The sequence below is a fragment of the Dendronephthya gigantea genome, unplaced genomic scaffold (assembly GCF_004324835.1).
Source record: "Dendronephthya gigantea isolate DGI-Jeju-01 unplaced genomic scaffold, DenGig_1.0 000094F, whole genome shotgun sequence".
Taxonomy (NCBI): domain Eukaryota; kingdom Metazoa; phylum Cnidaria; class Anthozoa; order Malacalcyonacea; family Nephtheidae; genus Dendronephthya; species Dendronephthya gigantea.
In genome coordinates, this window is record NW_021163104.1 from 726,339 (window position 1) to 745,261 (window position 18,923).

Here is an 18,923-nt window from a genome sequence, read left to right on the forward strand (position 1 = left end):
TGACGTCACTGGAGTGTCTTTGATAAGGAAGTTTATCCAAGATGACGGAATTCTCATTTCCTCAATATGATTTATAATTACCAAATGTCTAGCTTTACATAAGATACAAAATTGTCTTTTTCCACTTTTTGGATAACTTTTTCATTCGTATTAAACATGATTAAAAAGCAATTAAAATAACGCATGCAAAAAAGTGTCACAAAATTAACAATAATTAAATGGACAATATATTAAATATAGCTAAAACCAACACGCGCTTTCTGTAATCACTACGTAGATAGTTTAATTCTTATGAATTTATTTGTTTTTAATTGAGATTTGAAATTTCATTGAAATCATTGAAATTTCATGTGGTTGATGAAATAATGCAGCAATACAAAAAGGAAAATCTTGCTTGAAATTTCATCCTCCTAATAATTTCTCTGCTTGCTTTGATTAAATGTAAGCTTTTTACATTTAGAAACCTTTGATCTAGAAATGCGTTCCTTAGAAGAAAAATAAGAACAATAAGTAAACGCCAAGATACGCCATGTTTTTTGCTTCACTTTTTGATGGAGAGTAAGTTCTCCAGGAATAATGGTAGAGCTCAGTGGTCTGATCGTTTTAGAGCTGATTGGAAGCGTTTTGTGATCAATCTGATTAGCCGATTTAGTAGTTTCGAAGCAGACAAAAATCGTGGAGATTCGGCGTGATCGATCTGGAGACGTGTTTCAGTTGACTGATCATGACCGGATCAGACGATCAAAGACAGTGTTTTGCAGCCGAAGACAGCTATTTGTATAGGAGAATTTAGGTTTCAAAAGAAATGGATATTGATGGCAGCCGAGATTTCCACCAACATGCTTTCTGTTTGTGCAAAACTGGCGTATTCTGTCACGTGACGTATATTTGATGATTTTCGGATAAATTAGAAGGGTAAGGTGGTTATGACATTCTCAGACGCAATGGTGAATAATTAACCACACAATAATTATTTTAACAGAAATGAACAGGATGCTACTTTATGCAACTTCTTTTCCTCAATTATATGTCATGTGCCAGAAATGGGAGATAAATTTTGCCTCAAGGACAGGGTTAATTTATTGTGTTGTTCAAAACGGAGTTCGCGGTAACCCAGGAATAAATCATGGGCTAAATTTAGGGCTCCACTTCGCTAGGCTTTTTCAAAGTTATTGTCAAATACTAATGAAGATATTCCACACTTATATACACGTTATATTATTACATTTTCACTATTATCTCGCCCGGAAAATATCGAAAGACTTTTTCTTCATTAAAAACACTTCAAAATTTCTTTATTCCAAACAAGACGATCAATATAAACGGACATGTAAAACAATAAATATTTATGCTAAAAAAGGCAAATTAGCGCAAAGAAAATCGCCAACAAAGAAATGCATAGAATCAAAGTCTTCTTTTCGCAGCAGAAATTGAGGCAATGCGGATAAGACCATACATGAGGGACAACTTTTGACAGAATAAGTCTTTGTTTTGTTCTCAATATTGCTCATAATAAATGTTGAAAGTTGTGTCCTGATCCAAGTTCCCATTTCCTTCGTAGATATTCTGTTTTATATGTAATGTAGCAAACGAAGATATAGCTGCCATGGAAATTAGCTGATTCTAATGATACTCTTATAGAATTTCTATCTAAATATACGTCACATAATTTTTTATTACAATATTTTAAATGTTTATAAAAACCAACAAGTTCCGTGTTAGTGCACTACACCCTATTTCTTTTCAGTTTCTTTATTGTTCAACAACTTTATTTCTTCTTTCCAAATTCACGTGGTCGTATCTTCATTGATGTTGATTTCAGAGAATAATGATAACCTTTCCAATGTTTCCAGTTGACTCCATCAGCGTACGATGTGTGATTGCCATAATGATAAAAACCATTCAAATTGGAATCATGACAATAACGATACCACCAGGCTCCTTTGAATTCCACTGCACAATTATTGCCAAAATCATTGTCAGAATCCTTGGTGCTGAAAGCCATATCGTTATGTTTTTTCAACGAGTCTCCTGCTGTACCTTAATGCAAAAGTATATGACGTTTTAAAAATTAATAATGTAATAGAACGAATAGGAGTGCAAGTAATGCCAAAATCCTACGAGTGTTTACTATACCTACAATTTGTTAGCTACGAATTTGATTTTGGCAATAATTCAACGACTCGTATACTTAATTCTTTATTCGTTACTTATTAATTTTATATCTTCTGTAATCTAATATGATGCAATTAATTTTATTGAACTTCAAGATGATTGTCAAATTTTGCTTGTAAGTAAAATTGTATAGAAAATAAAAATATTTTAGTGTATTTTGTACCTTCATTAACTCAGATTATAATTAAACAGTTACCATTCTGACCCAAGGTTTTAAAACTCATTGTCGACAGGTGGATATTCAACCCGACAATATTGTCGGGAAGTTTAAATATCACATAACTCCGCGAATATTATCAATAAAACGACGACAGTACCACCAAACGATAGAGCATAAAAATCTGATGCATATTGTGTAATTTGTTTGGTGCTACGCTCAATTTAGAATGATTTTCTAACCTCGAAACGGTCACTAAGGCGAAATATATGCATACGACGCGTTATTGAATGGCATTATCAACACTCGATGTTCAATTGCTCATATCTTCGTTTCTCTTCAACGAAAAACAACGCAAAACATACTAAATGAATCCTTATCTTGAATTCTATTGTTTGGAGCAATTTTTGAGCGATAACAGAAAAAATCATACATTCTATGGCGATTCTTACGGTCGAGAAGCGGTCGGGCAACTTCGGAAGCCAAAATCATCGTTGCTATGGCAGCTGCGGGGATAATAAGTTCAAAAATCGCTTCCGGAGGGTTTTCTTACCCTAGATACGGAATTTCATTGGTTGAGAGAAAATAACAAACCTTTTATGGCAACTTAGGTGATTTGAAAGAATTGCGCACAGTTGCTCAGGTCTCATTTTCCGTTGGCGTGTCAGATTGTAAACATGGCATCAACAAGTGCACTCACTTTAGAAGAGGTTCTTTTAGAAATAGCCGATTCTGATTGTGCTAGTAACAACGGAATGTCTTCAGACGAAGAAGAGTTCATCAATCGAGAGTTAGGCGTAATTTCTGGAGCTTCAAGGTAAATATTCAGATCATTTTTACTACATTGTTATGCGGTTGCCATGACGCGGCGCGTCTTCGTTTGCATGAAGAGCGTTACTTTCACGTTTTAGTATTAGATTATTTTCTCCAAATAACCTTTCCCAACCAGAATTACTAAATGTAAGTTGTGTATACTATATCGTTGTCGAAAATTCATGATAGATTATGAATATAACCGCAATCCTAAGCAAACCAAAGTGACCAAACCCTTTGGACGTGTGTTCGATTACATACACAGAGTAGCCCCAAGTAGACGTGTGTTCGATTACATACACAGAGTAGCCCCAAGTAAACTAATGTATAATTATTTTGACTCTTTCTCCAGTGTACTTTTGTATATGATTTATAATTATATGAAACATTTTTAGTGATGAAGATACTGGTCCTACAGATGTTGCTGATGCTGCTAATGAGGAGGAAAGTTGTAGTTCTGACACATCTTCAGAACACCACTCCCCTGTTAGAAAACGATCTAAGGGTAGAGGGAAGGGTAGAGGGAAGGGTAGAGGGAGAGGGAGAGGAAGGGGTAGACCCACTAGGTCCCAAGGTGAAAGCTCCCTGTCTCCTAACCCATCAGGCCCCAAAGTGCATGAGGGATTTTGTGATCCTGACATTAGGAATGTTCTTCCAGATTTTGCCCCTAGCCGAGCTGTTGGGATCCACCTAGATCATGCTTTCACCAGAAGTATGAACCGTGAAGTTGAGTTCTTTAGGCTCTTCTTCACAAGGGAAATGCTTCAAGAGGTAGTCACCCATACCAATGCTTATGCCCACATAAAAATAGGTACTCAACCATCCACTTACACAACAAAGGACGGGGCTTGGCAACCCACCAACCTTGAAGAGATTGAGAGGTTGATTGCCTTTTTAGTGTATGCTGGTTTGGTAAGGGTCAACAGTGACATAACAAATTATTGGAGTATAAAGACCTTATATCATGGTCTGTGGGCAAGAAAAATAATTTCTCGGACTCGGTATAAGGCTGTAATGGCATTTCTGCATGTGGTGGACCCCGTCACTGAAGACCCCAGCAATAAACTGCGAAAGGTAGAGTCTTTTGTTCAGTCTTTTAGAGAGAGATGTGAACAACTGTACCAGCCTTCACAGAATATTGCTGTTGACGAACGCATGGTCAAATCTAGGAATAGGTCAGGGATTAGGCAGTTCATGAAAGATAAGCCTACTAAGTGGGGGATAATGTTATGGGTTGCTGCCGACAGTTCTAATGGGTATACCTGTAACTTTGAGATCTACACAGGAAAGAAGGCCAAAGGTTCATCTGAGCATGGGTTGGGCTATGATGTTGTGATGAATTTATTAGATAAGTATTTTGATCAGGGTTATCATGTTTATTTTGATAATTTTTACACTTCCCACCAATTAGTTAGGGACTTATTCTTGCATGGTACTCCCTCCACGGGCACAGTTAGAATAAATAGGGTAGGTTTCCCGCAGAGTCTAAAAGACGTAAAAGCCTGGGCCAAGACCCAGAAGCGTGGAGGGTTACGGTGGGTTAGGGAGTCAGAGGTGTTGACACTGCAATGGGTTGACAACAAGCCTGTATCAGTGTTGACTACTATTGACTCAGCCAATGACCAGGTGGTAGCTAAGAGAAGGGCAATGGTGGACAAGAAATTTGCTAAGATAGATGTCCCCCAGCCTAAGGCCATACATAGGTACAACCAGTACATGAATGCCGTAGATAGGTCTGATCAGCTTCTTGCTTCTCACAACATTCGTAGGAAATGTTATAGGTGGTGGAAAATTTTGTTAAATTATCATCTTATAGATATGGCAATTGTTAATAGTTTTATACTGTTTCAGAAACATCGGGCCGAGAACAAGGATATAAAAGAGCTGCAGCGCAAGAAGGGGTATACCATAGTAGATTTTCGGGAGGCAATTGTAAGGCAATTGTGTCATATGACAGACTATGATGACCCTCCGGTGTCTAGCATGACTAAACATGAAGTGAATCCGGATTCTTTCCATGTAGAACATACACCTGGGATCGAGCCTGGTGTAAGACGCAATTGCTTTCTTTGCTATAAGGAAGGGAGGGGGGAGAAACGTGTAAATACTTTTTGTGAAGGTCCTGAGTGCCAGAGAAAGTATTTCCACATTTCTAGTGACTATAATTGTTTCAAAGCATGGCATAGTAAAGCATGTGATAAGTATAGATAATTTTTTGCATGTAAATTTTCTTGTTGTGATAAATAAATTTGAAAAAAAATAAAAATAAATAAATACAAAATAAAAACAAAAAAAAGTAAAGTTAGTTTACTTTACTCACACTGGCATAAAACCACCTGACATTGGAACAGTAGAATTGTAAATCTTTAGCTTTCTGTCATTAGTAAATAACAGTTTTATTTCTTGTAAATGTACTACCTGTATTAGACTAGCAAAATTGTATGTAGTTGACTTTAGGTTGAATCATCATCTGGTCTAAGTTTTTTTACCGTCTTAGATCAAGTATGGTGTCACATCAATTTTGGCCAGAAAAGGAATATATTCACCACATATTTCAATTATGTGGATGAGTCCTGATTTGGCACACATTTTTTTATACCTACAATGTTCAACAGCTTATCTCAGGAGGAACCGTAAAAATAAATGTGTTTCATTTCCTGGAAAATGTGGTTGTTTGTGTCTTATTCTAGATTTATCAAGACTTACTCTAGTTCCATAATACCCCCATGAAAATGAAGCTATGAAAAAAGAGCAAAAGTATCATAATATACTTTGACAATGACTAAATCACTATATATACTACGCAGGGTTTCATGAGAGCACAAAATGTAAATTTTAGTCTATTACATGTACTATTTTTAAAAAATCAGTAAAAATACTTCTATTTACCCTACAAGTATGAAACTTCGTGTAAACGTAGAAGAAGGGTAGAGCTTTATGTCACAACAATGTAATTTGACACAGCCCTTTTAATTTGAGCCACAGCGCCGTTTATGCATAATTAACATGTATTTTTTTTGCATAAATTATGCAAACATTTTGCATAAATTATGCCAGGGGCGTGCGATGAAATTGAAATTGGTATCGTTCGAAAGCGGAAGCTCTCCTCTATCGAATGACACCCACTGAGCTATATAATAATTCCTGGAGGACCGGCTCCTGTCAAAAAAGTGAAGCCACTAAGATGGCGGATTTTGAGCTTTGCTGACGCCACTTGGTTCCTTTTGCTCATGGTAGTTACCACTGACATACCGCGATACAAGGTGAAAAACTGTGTCCATCCCCCTCCCGATTTTTATGAAAATATTTTCAGCTTTCCGTATATATTTTTTTGTTTTTCATATAAAATGGATAAAAGCGTTTCTCTTTTTCCCTGTTCAACAAATGGAAAGGACACTTATTATAAAGGCCCTTATTTTATAACGTCCAGGTAAGCCGTTTTTCAACTTTTTTACTATAAACAATTTCGTTTTTGGCCTTTCGAGTTTGGACTATGAGTATAAACTGATTACCAAAGCCTCTGAGACAATAAATCCATCAAAACGTGTGGTACAAACAGCAAAGATACTATTTTCGCCTTTTGGTGCATTACAGTGCTGTCAATGCAATGTTTATACCTAAATTTTATCATTTTTTCTTAACTTGTGTGGGGAAAAAATTAAATTCCTGGCAGTGTCAATCTTTTCAGTTTAGTCTATGTTGTTTTCATGATAGCAAACATCAATCACGCAGGTCCAACTTAGCTAAGTTTCTCCCACTCGTGCAGGCTCATATTGTCAGCGGACAACTTACACAAAATTGAGAGCAAGGCGTAAAACGAAAAGCTTTTAATTTTTTATGCGAAGACCGCTGGAAAACTGAGCCCTCTTTACCGGGAGAAAATTTGCCGAATATGACCAACGTGAATGTTAATAGGTAAACCATTCCCTCAGTGAGTCTACTATAGTCACTCTTCTATTGATCCCACCCAACATCAATTAACATGATCTGAGGGTGCTGATACAAAATAATAAGTTGCTGTAAACAGTGTAAAATTCCAACCTCTGATAGTGAGCCTGTTAAAGCCTAGTTAATATATTATCTTTTTTACCTTGTCAAATCCAAAGTGAAATGATCAATTATCACAGATTTTAATTTATTTCTTAGCTTCTTGCACCTTGTGAATAAATCTTGATCATATCTCCATTTTTATTTTTCAGGATGAAGTTCATGCATTTTATGACTGTGCATTGTTATTCTTCATTTTCATGTTATCTGATTTTGTTGTTGGCTGGTGTTTTTATACCATTTGTCATATTTATTAATTAATGAAATAAATATAAACATGCATTGACTGAGGAGTGTGTCTTTAATCTGCAGCAACTTTTGTAATTTTCTGTTTATGGTATCAACCTCCAAAGGGGTTATATTCATTAGGCTAATCAGTGGAGCCTATGGAGGGATAAATGTTATTATTTACTATGACCAAGGGTCCAGGGATGCAATTAGAGAATGCTGAAAACTTTTAAAGCCTATTAATGTTTATTAAGGTACAAGTTGATGACTTGAATGAAAAGTATATTTATATATATATTATGCAAATATGATTCTTGGTTGAAACTATATTGCTATTAATTAAAAACCAGGGGGGAGAATTGTTATTTACAAAAACCAGGGGGGAGAATACTGCCGTAGCGGGCTCATAATTGAGCCTGGTCAGTGGTAAATACCATGGCCAAAAGGAACCAAGTGGCGTCAGCAGAGCTTCTGCGGTTGCGCAGAAGGGCGAAGTCCGCCATATTGGTGGCTTCAAAAAGATGGCGGCGAAGTTACCGAAAAATGACGAGCTGGTCCTCCAGGAATTATTATATAGCTCAGTGATGACACCATTTTCGTGGCGGTATGTCTTTTTGTTTGGGAGATATTTGAGTATCAATGAGCGCACTTCAAATTGTTGACATTTTGACCCGCCGGCAATGAGTTAATGACTGGAAGCTGATTAAAAATATACAATAATAATCTGTAAGTAACTAACAGTTGCAATCAATTAAAATCTTGGCTCTTTGAGAACAACTTTGTGTTGGGATGGAATTTTGGAATATATCCTAGGTCTTGTTTAGAAAAGTATAATTTCCAACCAGCATTTACTTTTACAAATGGTTTATATAATAAAAATGCTTTAGAAATTGTGTAGGGAAAACCTAGCTGTGGTTTTCTAGGCTAGCATGATTCAATATGAAAAGCTTTTACTATGAACTATGACTATATAGTGCAAAATAATGTATTAAGTGCAGCAAAATTAATTGTTGTTTGCATAATTATATATGTATTATATATTCCTTCAATCCTTCCTCCACAAAATAATTCAGTTTATGTTCCATATAACAGATAAAAGAATTAAGATATGTTGTTAAATTTTGGAATATTACCAGTATATTGTATTTGCTGCTACTTAATATAAATCTACTCTATGTAAATAACAATAGGATATATTCCAAAATTCCATCCCAACACAAAGTTGTTCTCAAAGAGCCAAGATTTTAATTGATTGCAACTGTTAGTTACTTACAGATTATTATTGTATATTTTTAATCAGCCTCCAGTCATTAAAACCTTGGGTCAGAATGGTAACTGTTTAATTATAATCTGAGTTAATTAAGGTACAAAATACACTAAAATATTTTCATTTTCTATACAATTTTACTTACAAGCAAAATTATGTTATATTTGGGACAACAAAAGTGTAGTGCATTGTTCAGGGGTAATCTGATTCAATAATGAAAAGCTGTTACCATGAACTATGACAAATATATATTGCAAAATAAGCTTAATATGTATGTATTAAATGGAGCAAAATTGTTGTTCGCATAGATTTATACTGATATATTAGGTAGCCGTAAATACAATGTACAGAATATAGAAATTATAAAATATATTGTGTATTTAATGAAGTTGTTCTTGCATATTTTATATCATGTAGTATGCAATTCATATGAAAATTTGGAAATTCAAATTTGGATCCAAAATGTTTTCATTTCCAACCAAACATTATTCAATTTCAATAGCAATGTAGATATTAAACGGTAGATAGCAACGCGCAAAGCTCCACTTTGTAGGTTTATGAATGAGACCAAATCAACAAATTCAACTGTTTACAATTAACTAACCTTGTCAGTCCTTGTGTTCGTTTCATCGTTTGTATATTATTATATATGTATTATATATTCCTTCCCCCACAAAAGAATGCAGTTTATGTTCCATATAACAGATAAAAGAATTGAGCGTACTTGAATTAGTGGAAATGCTAAGTTTGGCTGCGAAATTTGGTAAAATACGGAAAATATAGCCATGTCAAATTAGCGTATTTTGTATTACGCGCGGAAATTGTAACTAATTTAGTTTCAAACTTCCGGCCGTAAGATTCCGTCTTTTCTCAATCCTGGTTTTAAAGATTCCGTCTTTTCTCATTCCTGGTTTTAAAGATTCCGGCTTTTCTCATTCCTGGTTTTAAAGATTCCGGCTTTTCTCATTCCTGGTTTGAAGATTCCGGCTTTTCTCATTCCTGGTTTTATCATTCCCCGTTCCCTTCCCCGTTTCCTTCCTTGATTCCCCGTTCCTGGTCTTAAAGATAGCCACAGTAATTTTGATAAAATCCAAGTAGAACGTTATGTTGCTTGGAAAAAGCGAAGGCTTAAAGATGGTCGCAGGATATAATATTGTCAATCAAAGTAAAAAATATTACAGATTTTGTCGTTTGATCAAATTTATCCCGTAAATAGCAGGGATTTCAAGAATGTAGGACGGCAACACGACGACGACGCGGCTGAAACACTCCTTCAGAAAATGCTATGGTAAAGAGTTGTTGTCTATTATCAATCGTGTCAATGTAATGAAGTATAAGACTCTGACAACATTAGATTTATATGGCCGGAACATTACTACGGAGCCTTATGTTCCATTACATGCACTATATAAAGCCATCACCTCGAGTTTCATAGCATTCTCTTGTATGTACTCGTTTAAATAATATTTCATTCTTTCTTTACATTTTACAGTTTCTTCCGACGTTTATTTCAATGGGGCCTCGACCGCACGTTATCAAATCCTGCTATCCCTGAGATTTTTGTTTTGATATTGTTTTTAATTTTAAAATTTTTGCAAATGTTCAAAATACTGTAAAGATATTTCAAATTTCTGGGGTTGATCGGCGAAGTACCAACGTTTCTTCATTTTATCTACATATATCAATGACTCATTGATAATTTTTCTGGCGATGCAATGTTTAATATGCTGAATTTATAATCACTGCAAAGTTGCTTGTAAAGAGAGCAGGACTCTCTTTGCTTACCATTAAAATACTTACCATTATAACCTCCAACATTCAACTTGTACTTCTCACTTTCACTGCTGACTTTAAATGAATCATAATGAGCGTATGTAGTGTTTCCAGATGTATCTTCCATGTCGATACGAAGTTCATTTTGTGAAATATTTGTCATTCTGTGTGTTTTGTCAAGACCAAGTCAATATTCTCCGCTCAAGTTACCAAAACCGTGTTTGTAATCTTGCCATCCTCGGTAGAAGTCAACACTTCCATCAAGACGACGTTGAAATACAGTCCATCCTCCACCTGATGTTCTCATATCACAAAACACTTTGAAACTTCCCTTTCCATCAGGGTCAATTTCATAAATTCCACTTTGTTATTTCCTTTTTCATACAAATCAGCGCAGTGGACACCTGAAAAATATCATGGTTTTATATTACAACTTAGTGGTCCAATAAAAGCAATAATAATTTCTTGTAAACGGGCTAATAATCCCTTGCATTTCTCCCATGGGAATGCAATAGCTTCAATAGCTTTTAACTTTTCGTGTATTGGGTTTTGGCTATCAGATTATTTTCTGTTTCACGGCAAAAAGGAAGAAATGTGCCCTTTTTTGTGTTGACAAAGTGCCGTTTTGGTAGATTGTCGAAGCTTATGTAGTGGCCAATTATTTTTAAGTTTGCCTACTTCACCAAGTGAACCAGAACCTTCCCCACTGGTGTAAAAAACAAAGCAGTTTATGTCTGCATTCTAAACTTCAAATCGTTCAGGAAAAAACAAACTAAAACAGCCAAGCCACCCATGCATATACGCATTTTAGCTGCCTTTTTTATTAACTGAAAAGTTCCTTTAGAAGCTTGTGCTCCTAAAAGAAAAAATAGATGCTTCCTATTATCCCGAGAGATAAATTATATTGATTTTGTGGCACTTTGCTCGTTGAAGGATAAATTTAGCGAAAAGGGTTTACGACTTCATTTTCAGAAAAAATCACAACTTAAATTCAGTTAATAAAAATGTATCAACTATCGATCCTCCGGCAGAAATCAAACCTACGCCTTTGTGATCCCTGGTGCCATCCTAAATTTGAGTTAGTAACATTTCCACTCAAATTAAAATTAGGACCCAGAAAGGTTCTCCTTCATTCATTGAGTAAAGTGCCATAACGTCTGAATTCAGTGATTTATTCTCACTATTCCCAGGAATTACGATGCTAAATCCACACCAGCTACGCTCGCTCTTTACAATTGCCTCTCTAGCTTCGTGGCAAGGGCATTGCACTGGCGACGCAAAGGCGTAGGTTCGATTCCTGCCGGAAGACCGACATTTGACACATTTTTAACATACAGACTTTGAGATGCTTGCTGTTAATTATTTTAAATTAGATTACTGATTGCAAGCAACCTCCCTAAGCTCGATCCAGATCGGGAATGGTTCGCTTCTTGTGATGCCTCCCACCCCAATCAAGATTAAAAGAAGAGACCCTGAGGTTCATTCGTACGTATTGCATTAATGTGGCGCATATTGACATGCAGATGATTTAAAATATTCTCATTGCAAAATAGTTGAAAAATTTAAATATTAAAGTTCTTGTAGTTTTTGTTCAAAATATGAAATTACTAGACTGACCAGAAATTTATAATCATGTTGTTTATGATAAATCTAAATTGGAATCATACCTGATTTCCTGGTAACCTTTTGTTTTTCAACCTCATTCTTTGTCTATACAAAATTAAGCAATGTAAAAATTAGAAAACTATTGGTTTTAATCTTTACATGAATCAATGTAATATTTCATTAATAATTAATTACACCGACTTCACCTAAGTACTTTTAAAATTACGTCTATATATTTCTGATTTCTATAAATCTTCAACGCACATTTTTTTCGGTATAGACAAAAGAAACATGAGATGCAGTATTTTGAGAAAGAGTTGAATTTTGGCACGAATACAGAGTGATCCCAAGATCGCAGCTATATAAAATATTTTCTTACATGCAGTTAAATAATATCAAACAGATTTTGTTATGAAGAATGCTTTTTGGCAATCAAACCATCCAAATACATATTTTTAACCGAAAGTGCATCAGGAAGCGAGGCACTTTCGGTAAATCTCTGGATACTTAATTCCTACATCCCTGGGATTCTATGCGCCCCTTATTTCTATGCGCCCCCTATTTCTTATCATTTATTTTAATATTTCGTCGAATTCCCCGAGCGGAAGGTCTATAAATTATATATTATATCGAAACAACGTGTAGGCAGCGCAAAAGCTGGGTGAAATGGCTTCTTTTGCCACCATTTTGAAATTGTTGAAAACCTCGAGTCGTGTGCGAGGCATCCACGCGTGGTACACGCAAACTCGAATACCCTGCAGCGGGGATTAATTTACTGATCACATGGGACAAATCGAGCTTTCTGATTGGATGATTTACAGTTGAGATATAATATTATAATTTATATTGTGTTAATCAACGGTATGACGAAACTATCAATTATAATATTTGAAATTTGATTGTATTTTGCAGCATCGCTAAGCGATAAAAATCCGTAACTTTGTCATGTTTTCTGGAATTACATCATTATTTATTTCATGATGACGGAATTCAAATTATGCCTAGAATTTGTCAATCTTACCGCTTCAACATCTTGCATCAACATCCAATCTCCCGTTTTCGTTTCTTCTTTCTTTCTAATAACGTTAGTCAGTTGGCAATTTTCAACATTTTTTGTTGTTCTGTAGTTGAATCCAACACATTCGAGTTTGTTATTGCAGTGATTGTGACACTCGAACATGACAAACGAAGACGTGATATTGTGTCTTGATATTATCTCGTCATCAGGTAAAGATTGACCACCTAAGAATTTTAACAAAATTCGAACAACACTGATTTTCGAATGCAAAATGTCCAAGCTTTGGATAGCAGATTGTTTTCATTATGTATGAAGTATTAAACGATATTTCACGACAATATGTTTTACTAATTTCAATCGATGCGGAATATTGCTTAGAATAATTGTGCCAAGTTTCATTCCGATCAAACAAATAATGATTGAGCCTTAGAGTTTTTTAAAGAGCGTCGCCCCCAAACAACAACAACAACCTTAGAGTTTTTTAAAGAGCGTCGCCCCCAAACAACAACAACAACAACAAGAGCAACAACAACAACAACAACAACAACAACAGAAGCAGCAAAAGCAACAGCAAAAGCAACAGCAAAAGCAACAGCAACAGCAACAGCAACAACAGCAACAACAACAACAACAACAATAACAACAACAACAACAAGATTAGCAACGGTTAGGGACCAGTTCCTGGTCCAAGAACATGGAAAGACAAGTCACCTTTTATGATTGTGTCGTATCTCTTCTGGGAACATTGGTTTGCAGAAATGTTTCCAATATCAAGCAGCAGCAAGCTCAAGATTGCCCCAACAAACATCGTTTAAATTGTCTTTTTTCGACTCGATAATATAGCACGATATTTACCAGGGAAAGAGACGAATACAAAAGGATCTTGAAGCTGTGTTTCATAAAAATTTGAAAATTCAATCATAAGTAGGGAAGCGGACGCCTTTAATTTCAATTATACTGTTAGACAGCGAAGGGTTTGAAGTATCGTTGGCTGTTTTGAGTTAATTAAAATAGAGCAAAAAAATAATTAAATGAAACTAAATGCCCACTAAATGTCCGGCAGTGGCAAGAGCATTGCACCGGCTTCGCAAAAGCGTAGGTTCGATTCCCGCCGGAGGACCTATTGTTGACTCGTTTCTCCATTAACTGTTCCTGGCTTGAATTTGAAGTGTGTATTAAGACCCTAAAAACCTCTAGAATTTACTTGCATCGAGTGAAGTGCAAAAAATCATAATTAATTTCATTTCAGTTTAAGAATTGCTCTTTTCTAAGTATAACTACCTTCTCTGTTAATTGAGGGAAATTTAATTAAGTTTCTGTTATGAAAGGGCGTCTATACAACCTACAAACCTTAAAAATAGCCCAAGATTCGGCCGCATTTCGCGAAGCAAAGTAATTAGAGATAAATTTCAAAGTTTAGCATAACTTACTACAACTCTGATTAAGATATATTATTGGAAATCATTTCAAGACTTTATTTGAAAAGCTAGTTTCGGGAGAAACTGCATGGACGAACAGTAATAATAAATCTCTTGAATTGCATGTCGAGAAAGCTGATTTAATGTGTTGATATATATACTGAATAGCATACCAGCTCTTTTTTAAGTTCAACTACGTTCTTTGTAAACTGAGGGAAATTTAATGAAGTTTCTGTTATCAAAGGGCATACATAACCTACAAACTCCTAAAATAACACAACATTTGACCGCATTTCACGAAACAAAGTCAATGGAAATAAATTTTAATGTTAAAATGACTTACCAACATTCTGATTAAGATATATTATTGGAAATCATATCAGGACTTTATTTGAACAGTTGGTTTGGGTAGAAGTTAGTTTTATTAGTAGCACTCAACAGCAAATAAATAATTTAAGTGCAAGCTAAATATTAAATATTAACGTTCCTTATTTGGCAGTTTATGGACTGCTAATTCTTCAAACTTCGTACCCAGGGCCAGTCAGAATTCCATTTTATGTATTGTACAATCTCGTTCCCCGAACCCGCGATTCCTCCGGTGAGGAAACAAATGCTAATGTAACAGCCATTTTTGATGTTGTCTTTTATTAAGAATTCTTATTACAAAGTAAATGTTTGCAATTTACAACAAGAACCGTTATAAAGGAAACAAGAATAATTGAAATTAGTGGATTCAAAGCTTATTATACTCAATAACATTTACGTACGGACTCGATATAGTCGATAGCACTGGCAAAGAATCACATTGCAACGTTTGTATGAATATTTCAAAGTCCTGACAGCATAATTAACTTCCCGTAGCTTATTTCAAGCAAACATTTGACTAGCGACGTCGAACAAGATCAGCTAACCACGTCGTTGATCGTAGACAAAAAGGCCCCACTTTAGCCAAAATAAAATATTTTGTTCTAGGCCACTCAAGCTGATCTTCTTGGCTGTTTCAAAGTGCAGCAGGAATCGAGGCAATGCGGATAAGACGATGCATGCAGGAAAGCCAGAGAATTTTGTCTGGTGTGGAGAATATTTAAACGTATATTTTATTAACGATACTGCAATAGCAGATATTTTTCCAATGTCAATTTAGCCAAAATAGAGGCTAATTGTGCCACAGCATTGAGATAAACTCGTGACTGACATTCATTTGTTTAAGCACGTAGTTTGCTTAATTGGTACAGTTTGTTTATTTTTCTAATGCCGGCCGCTAGGCAACTTAGGACTCTTAGCTATTTCACACATTAAATTTCTAAACGGCTTGAAATAATCTTAAGCTAAGAAGAGTATATTCAGTGTTTCTGAAATAAGCTCGGTTTCGTGTTGGTCGTATAATTGCGTGACAATCCCTGCATGGTGACAATCCCTGGTAACAATCTCAAACGGCTGAATAATTTCATTTCATTTCAAGAATTGCGTTTTTTAATCGTATACATGCAGACTAAGTCCTTGAATTCCATGTCGAGAAAGCTGGTGTATATCAGTGCTGATATAGCTCATATACTGAATTGAATGCCAGCTCTTTTTAAGTTTAACTACATTCTTCGTTAACTAGGGGAAATTTAATGAAGTTTCTGTTTTCTAAGAGCATCTATAACTTACATACTCTCAAATTAACACAAAATTTTGACTGCATTTTACAAAACAATGTCAATGGAAATAAATTTTAATGTTAAAAATGACTTACCACAATTCTGATTATAAGATATATTATTGGAAATCATATCAGGACTTTATTTGAAAAGCTGCATGGTTTCGGGAGAAACTGCATGGACGAAAAGTAACAAAATACTAATTTGCATGTTAGTAGCACTAAACAGCAAATAAATAATTTAAGTGCAAATTGCGTATTAAATATTAACGTCCCTTATTTGGCAGTTTATGGACTGCTAATTCTTGAAACTTCGTACCCAGGGCCTGTCTGAATTCCATTTTATATGTATTGTGCAATCTCGTTCTCCGAACCCGCGTTACCTCCGGTGAGGAAACAAATGTAACGGCCATATTTGATGTTGTCTTTTATTAAGAATTCTTATTACAAAGTAAATGTTTGCAATTTACAACATGAACCGTTATAAAAGAAACAAGAATAATTGAAATTAGTGGATTCAAAGCTTATTATAATCAATAACATTTACGTACGGACTCGATATAGTCGATAGCACTGGCAACGAATCATATTGCAACGTTTGTATGAATATTTCAAAGTCCTGACAGCATAATTAATTTCCCGTAGCTTATTTCAAGCAAAATATTTGACTAGCGACGTCGAACAAGGTCAGCTAACCGCATCGTAGATCGTAGACAAAAAGGCCCCACTTTAGCCAAAATAAAATATTTTTGTACTAGGCCTTTCAGGCTGACCTTCTTGGCTGTTTCAAAATTCAGCAGGAATCGAGGCAATGCGGCTAAGACCATGCATGCAGGAGAGCCATAGAATTTTGTCTGGTGTGGAGAATATTTAAACGTATATTTTATTAACGATACTGCAATAGCAGATATTTTTCCAATGTCAGTTTAGCCAAAATAGAGACTAATTGTGCCACAGCATTGAGATAAACTCGTGACTGACATTCATTTGTTTAAGCACGTAGTTTGCTTAATTGGTACAGTTTGTTTATTTTTCTCTAATGCCGGCCGCTAGGCAACTTAGTACTCTTAATTTACACACTAAATTTCTAAAAGGCTTGAAATAATCTAAAGCTAAGAAAAATATTCAGTGTTTCATCTGAAATAAGCTCAGTTTCGTGTTGGTCGTATAATTCCGTGATTATCCCTGCATGGTGACAATCCCTTCTAACAATCTCAATCTCAAACGGCTGATTAATTTCATCTCATTTCAAGAATCGCGTTTTTTAATTATATATATACATGCAGACTAAGTCCTTGAATTGCATGTCGAGAAAGCTGGTGTATATGTGCTGATTGATATATAGCTAATATACTGAATTGTTAATGCCAGCTCTTTTTAAGTTTAACTACGTTCTTTATTAACTGGGAAAAATTTATTGAAGTTTCTGTTATTTAAGGGCATCTATAACCTACAAGCTCGCAAATTAGCACAAAATTTTGACTGCTTTTTGCAAAACAATGTGAATGGAAATAAATTTTAATGTTTAAAATGACTTACCACAACTTTGTTTAAGATATATTATTGGAAATCATATCAGGACTTTATTTGAAAAGCTGCATGGTTTCGGGAAAACTGCATGGACGAACAGTTATAAAATACTAATATGCATGTTAGTATAGCACTCAACGGCAAATGAATAATTTAAGTGCAAGCTAAATATTAATTATTAACGTCCCTTATTTGGCAGTTTATGGACTGTTAATTCTTCAAACTTCGTACCCAGGGCTTGTTTGAATTCTAATAAATTTTTTATGTTATGTGCAATCTCGTTCCCCGAACCCGCGATTCCTCCGGTGAGGATACAAATGCTAATGTAACGGCCATTTTTGATGTTGTCTTTTATTAAGAATTCTTATTACAAAGTAAATGATTGCAATTTACAATAAGAACCGTTATAAAGGAAACAAGAATAATGGAAATTAGTGGATTCATAGCTGATTATAGTCAATAACATTTACGTACGGTTCGATATAGTCGATAGCACTGGCAACGAATCATATTGCAACGTTTGCATGTATGAATATTTCAAAGTCCTGACATTATAATTAACTTCCCGTAGCTTATTTCATGCGAAATATTTGACTAGCAACGTCGAACAAAATCTACTAACTGCGTCGTAGATCGTAGACAAAAAGGCCCCACTTTAGCCAAAATAAAACATTTTGTTCTAGGCTCTCAAGCTGATCTTCTTAGCTGTTTTAAAGTGCAGCAGGAATCGAGGCAATGCGGATAAGACCATGCATGCATGCAGGAGAGCCAGAGAATTTTGTCTGGTGTGGAGAATATTTACGTATATTTTATTAACAATACTGCAATAGCAGATATTTTTCTAATGTCAGTTTAGCCAAAATAAAGACTAATTGTGCCACAGCATTGAGATAAACTTGTGAGTTTGTTTACAGTTTGTTTATTTTTCTCTAATGCCGAGCGCTAGGCAACTTAGGACGCTTATTTCATACACTAAATTTCTAAACGGCTTGAAATAAGGTAAAGGTAAGAAAAATATTTAGTGTTTCATCTGAAATAAGCTCGGTTTCGTGTTGGTCGTATAATTGCGTGGCTATCCCTGCATTGTGACAATCCCTGGTAACAATTACTACATGCCCTCACATATTCCACCTTCGAAAACCACGTTTTATATAATTTTTTATTCGATTCAACGATTTATTTGCGATAGCCACGCTTATTTTCAAAAAAAATTTGCCCTGACTAGTCTAATCAACCCCACAATTTGTTAC

The 18,923-nt window shown here is 35.2% G+C and overlaps 3 protein-coding genes across 3 annotated transcripts; 1 reads left to right on the forward strand and 2 right to left on the reverse strand.

The window, feature by feature from the left end:
- Positions 1-1,758: 1,758 nt before the first annotated feature.
- Positions 1,759-10,653, reverse strand: LOC114533695 (ficolin-2-like). The gene is made up of 2 exons (XM_028555294.1): positions 10,488-10,653; positions 1,759-2,040 (listed from the first exon to the last, which is right to left on the reverse strand). The coding sequence occupies exons 1-2, from the start codon at positions 10,621-10,623 to the stop codon at positions 1,769-1,771; spliced, it is 408 nt and encodes a 135-aa protein (XP_028411095.1). The 5' UTR covers positions 10,624-10,653; the 3' UTR covers positions 1,759-1,768.
- On the forward strand, positions 2,994-5,772 carry LOC114533692 (piggyBac transposable element-derived protein 4-like). The gene is made up of 2 exons (XM_028555291.1): positions 2,994-3,149; positions 3,541-5,772. The coding sequence occupies exons 1-2, from the start codon at positions 3,010-3,012 to the stop codon at positions 5,354-5,356; spliced, it is 1,956 nt and encodes a 651-aa protein (XP_028411092.1). The 5' UTR covers positions 2,994-3,009; the 3' UTR covers positions 5,357-5,772.
- On the reverse strand, positions 10,648-13,891 carry LOC114533741 (ryncolin-1-like). The gene is made up of 3 exons (XM_028555336.1): positions 13,795-13,891; positions 13,087-13,307; positions 10,648-10,791 (listed from the first exon to the last, which is right to left on the reverse strand). The coding sequence occupies exons 1-3, from the start codon at positions 13,889-13,891 to the stop codon at positions 10,648-10,650; spliced, it is 462 nt and encodes a 153-aa protein (XP_028411137.1).
- Between the last annotated feature and the right edge of the window lie 5,032 nt (positions 13,892-18,923).